This window comes from Bison bison, unplaced genomic scaffold (genome assembly GCF_000754665.1).
Source record: "Bison bison bison isolate TAMUID 2011002044 unplaced genomic scaffold, Bison_UMD1.0 scf7180017864181, whole genome shotgun sequence".
Lineage (NCBI taxonomy): Eukaryota > Metazoa > Chordata > Mammalia > Artiodactyla > Bovidae > Bison > Bison bison.
In genome coordinates, this window is record NW_011494753.1 from 5,153,580 (window position 1) to 5,153,988 (window position 409).

At 60.1% G+C, this 409-nt stretch overlaps 1 protein-coding gene across 1 annotated transcript in view; it reads left to right on the forward strand.

Moving 5' to 3' along the window:
* OTUD7A (OTU deubiquitinase 7A) overlaps window positions 1-124 on the forward strand; it is a 193,775-nt gene extending 193,651 nt beyond the window's left edge. Inside the window, exon 14 of the mRNA XM_010843400.1 lies at window positions 7-124. Within this exon, the coding sequence (XP_010841702.1) occupies window positions 7-124 (118 nt within the window). The remainder of the gene's footprint in view (window positions 1-6) is intronic.
* The last annotated feature ends 285 nt before the right edge of the window (window positions 125-409 follow it).

Below are 409 nucleotides of genomic sequence, written 5' to 3' on the forward strand. Positions count from 1 at the left end.
GCAGAGGCGCTGCCAGCGCGAGAACTGCGCGTTCTATGGGCGCGCCGAGACCGAGCACTACTGCTCGTACTGCTACCGCGAGGAGCTGCGGCGGCGGCGCGAGGCGCGCGCGGCCCGGCCCTGAGCGCACGGCTCGGCCCTACCGCCGGGCTGTCCTCTCCAAGTTGTCGGTGTCTCCTCTGCGCCCTGGTCCACCGGGAGGCCGGCGATCCTCTGTCCGTGCTGTGTACGTGTTTGGTCAAACGTTCCTAATGGTGCCTGAACCTACACTGATGCCACTCAGGTAGTAGACGGATAGGAAACAAGTCATACTGTTGGAAGTGGGTGTGCTAGCTAGCATCTGCCTCGTACCTGTGGAAACTCAATAGCCATTGCAAGGGTATTTTTGTTCCTCGATAAGAGAAATAAA